The 3744-nt window shown below is 37.5% G+C and overlaps 1 protein-coding gene across 1 annotated transcript in view; it reads right to left on the bottom strand.

Annotated features, from left to right (window-relative positions):
• Positions 1-3176, bottom strand: part of LOC102301151 (polymeric immunoglobulin receptor-like) — a 9157-nt gene extending 5981 nt beyond the window's left edge. The window contains exon 1 of the mRNA XM_042217664.1: positions 2937-3176. Within this exon, the coding sequence (XP_042073598.1) occupies positions 2937-3176 (240 nt within the window). The remainder of the gene's footprint in view (positions 1-2936) is intronic.
• Between the last annotated feature and the right edge of the window lie 568 nt (positions 3177-3744).

Raw genomic sequence — 3744 nt, 5'->3', positions numbered from 1 at the left:
ACGCCAAGTCTAAACCAAGGCCTCTCTCCAGCAGTTTTGATGAATTACATTGAAGCACAATTCAATATATAATCCGGTGTAATGATAAATTAGGTTCATTCTCTTTCAGGAAGCTGGGTACAGCTAACTGCTTACAAACTATGTTTTTTTGACTGAGGGAAAACTGCTTGAGGCAAATAAATACTTAAAGATTGAATTAAGGCAACATCCCACTTTTGTCTCAGAAGAAAAGAATCCTCAACAAGAAACCCAAATTGTACTTTAAATAATTTTAAGTATCGTAGCTAAGTAAGTACTGATTAAGTAATTTTCTGCATAATAGACATTTGACTATTCAACTGACTTTTTATATTACCTATAAAATTAATACAGTGATAATAACTTTTCTCCATTTCTTATTGAAAATTCTACAATGATATGTACAATCAATCTTTGGCGAGCATAGGCATCATCTGAGCATATAAAATGGAGACAAGCTGAGTTATTTTCACTAAACTTGAATTAAAAAAGAACACGAAACACTACATTACCATACAAAACAATGCTTACACTCAGAACCACCATAGAATTCAGTTTTTTTTCTTTTCAATTTGAAAAATGTCTTTTAGTTTGCAAATGTCCAAAAACTTCCTCAGACTGTCAGCGTACATTCGTCGTGTTGGTTTATATTAGCTTTTAGCTGAGATTCTGAGGTTTCTGTGAATAACACACATGTCGATATTTGCATAAAAGACTTGATGGAGGGTCAAACTGCAGTTCGTTATTGGTAGATTTCATAACGTCTACCAATAACAAAAATTATTTTCAAGCTGATAAAGTTTGTATTGTAAACAAAACAAGTAAATTACTGCTATGCATTGTACAAAAAATGTATATATAAAATAAAATAAAAATGGTTGTCACATATACACACGTAAAAATAAACACATAACATTTATTTAAATAAAGTAAGCAATATGCTTACAATATATTTTACGACGTTCAGCTGCTACTTGTGATACTAAATGTTTAGAATTCTGCTTCACGGTGCATTACTTAAGGTAAAACAACATAAATGTGTTGAGAAAGGTGTTGTTTTAATAACATTTTCTTATAAATACAAAATCTGTTAACACATGTAATGTTGATTTTTGTATTAGGTATAATGTATTCAGGTGACTATAGAAAGACTAATAAAACAATTATTATTGCTGCACACATTTCCCAGGGTGTTTTCAGATTTTCAATAAAAACACTTAATGTTTGGTAGCTCCACTTTCCACAGCCTTTATCCAATATATCCACCATCCCTCTTCTGCACTTCTGCACCTTTTCAGCTCTTCTGTTCAAGCAATGTCAGCCTTGCCTGTCTACCTCTATCCATTAGACTCCTCAGCCTGAATTGTCCCTTTGACCTACTCATTTCCAATCCTTTCTATTGTGGTCACTTCGTCTTTTTGTCAGTGCCACGTCTCCAAGTCTTACATCACAGCATGCCTCACTGTGTTGTGAACCTTAATATTCATTATAGCTGCTGTTCTTCTGTCACAAATCACACTTGACACGTGTGCAGCCACTCCATCCTGCCTATACTGTAACTTCACCTCTCTTTTGGACTTTCTTGCTTTGTAAGGTTCACTCCATGTTCTTAAACTGATCTACTATCACTGCCCCTACACTTTGCATCTTTACTGTCATATATATCTCCAGCTCCTTCATGCACATGTATTTTTCTCCTCAGAGTATACCTACACCTCTCTAGGCTTTCTTCCATCCACCTGGCCCCTACTCTCACTACAGATCACAATGTCCAGCCATAGCTGTCTTTTTAGCCACTGCCTATATTGCATGCCTAACTCCAATGCAGGTAATTGGCGACAGTATTGGCTGAATTTGGATGCAGGCAATCCTTTCTTAATGTCCTTTGCTATAAAATACCTGGATTTTAGGCAAGGCTAAATCACTCCAGAATATGGACTGTAACATCTGTACCAGAATTTTGAATGTCTGACTTTTAAAGCCCTACCTAATAAATTATTCAAACACAATAATGGTACCGTTAGGCCTGTTAGATGGTTTGACTTTGAGGCATTTAATCAGTGGACTGAAATAATAACCAAATGTACCTGATACCTGATTTTAACGCCTGAGAATTGCATGAGAATATTGATTTTAGAGACATAAGTGTTACTAATCCAGAACTGGCACTGGGCAGAGTAAGAGATTTCTTAGCCAATGTAATAGACAGGGCTGTGTCTGGGTCTCAACCGGGCAGTGTTTTGAACGTCGTTTTGAGAAGCCCATCCCTGGCTTCTGATGTACAGGCTGTTTTAAATGCTAAAGATGAGTACAATACAGATCTGTTTCTTGATGAAATAGCTCAAATGATGCAGAATGATGAATCTATCAGTGATGATGAATTAGAGTTTATTGTCAGTCACGTAGAACAGTAGCGGCTGTGCTCGTTTAAGACTGGCCCACATACCATATGACGAGATACTGTTAAAGAAAGGTAAACATTTGTATACAACAAACAATACCCACAACAAGTTTGAATGTGGTCGTGATAGGGCACTGAAACTCTATAACACCCATCTCATATGGCTCATTCAAAACAATAGGTTTTGCTAGCTTTGTTCTAAAATTAGATATCTTGTTGCCTGGATAAACATGTCCCAAAGCATTCAAGAAGAGGGTCACATAAAAGTCGGCGATGTTGTTCTTTTTATTCACCCTTTCTTCCTCTGTCTCTGCCCAGCGGGGAATAAGCAGAGACGGGTCATCTGGGCTAATCACACACCGATGATGTCTTTTTATGGAATCCACGAATTAAAGCAGGGGGCCATCCTAACCACTTCACTAGCACCAGCTTTTTCTGCCCCACTTTTTTCTCACACTCTGTTTTTATCAATAATCACACATTGTATCTCAGGCTCATAAAATGTTCCTTTCAATACCTCTTCTGCAAGGTCCGCTAGTCTGTACACTGGTGGCTGTCTCCCTATGCGTTCCTTCACGGTAAAGATCTCATCGGTGTAGGTCTGCTCATACCCTTTTCGAAACATGACTCTCAGTTTTGATATTCGTACAGTGTCACGAAAATTAAATTTAAAGCATGTTTTCTTCTGAGGCTTCGTCTTGTAGAGCGTGTTAAAGACCAATTTCTCATTATCGTTATTCACCTCTGCTGGTGCCATTTGGATAGACCTATGATAAGACTTGTTATATGCTTGTGTGAGATCAAAGATGACATCTACGTATCTCCGGGACTTGGCAGATGTTAATTACTTCCACATTCTACCCTCGAAGCGTCGGGTAAATCTCTCCATAACGCTAGATTTAACCCTGCTAGCTGTTGAGAAATGCTTGATATTATATTGCTTCATCAGCTGTTTAAAGGTTGTATTATAAAAGCCTTTACTGGTTTGTAGTTTTATAGGGATCCTTCCCGCAGTAAGCATATCCTACAGCTGCCCTGTCTTGTTTGTGAGACATCTAACCCATGCATACTTTGAGAATACATCTATACATGTTGTCAGGTATCTCACATTATCATTATCTGCTGAATATTCAGGCATATCAACCAGGTCGGCTTGAAACTGTCTGTCGATCTCATTCACCAATAATCTATTTCTGGGAAAGTGTATCCTCACAGTTTTATGAAGAGTGTAAGTGTCATCTCCTTCTAAATAACGTGTCACCTGCAATAGTGGTGGCGTTACACCTGTTGCCTCTCCTGCTGCTATACGTAGCTTATTTACACCA

The sequence above is a fragment of the Haplochromis burtoni genome, unplaced genomic scaffold, assembly GCF_018398535.1.
Source record: "Haplochromis burtoni strain Fernald_Lab_line unplaced genomic scaffold, NCSU_Asbu1 Contig_2506, whole genome shotgun sequence".
Taxonomy (NCBI): domain Eukaryota; kingdom Metazoa; phylum Chordata; class Actinopteri; order Cichliformes; family Cichlidae; genus Haplochromis; species Haplochromis burtoni.
This window is presented reverse-complemented; position numbering and strand designations above follow the sequence as displayed.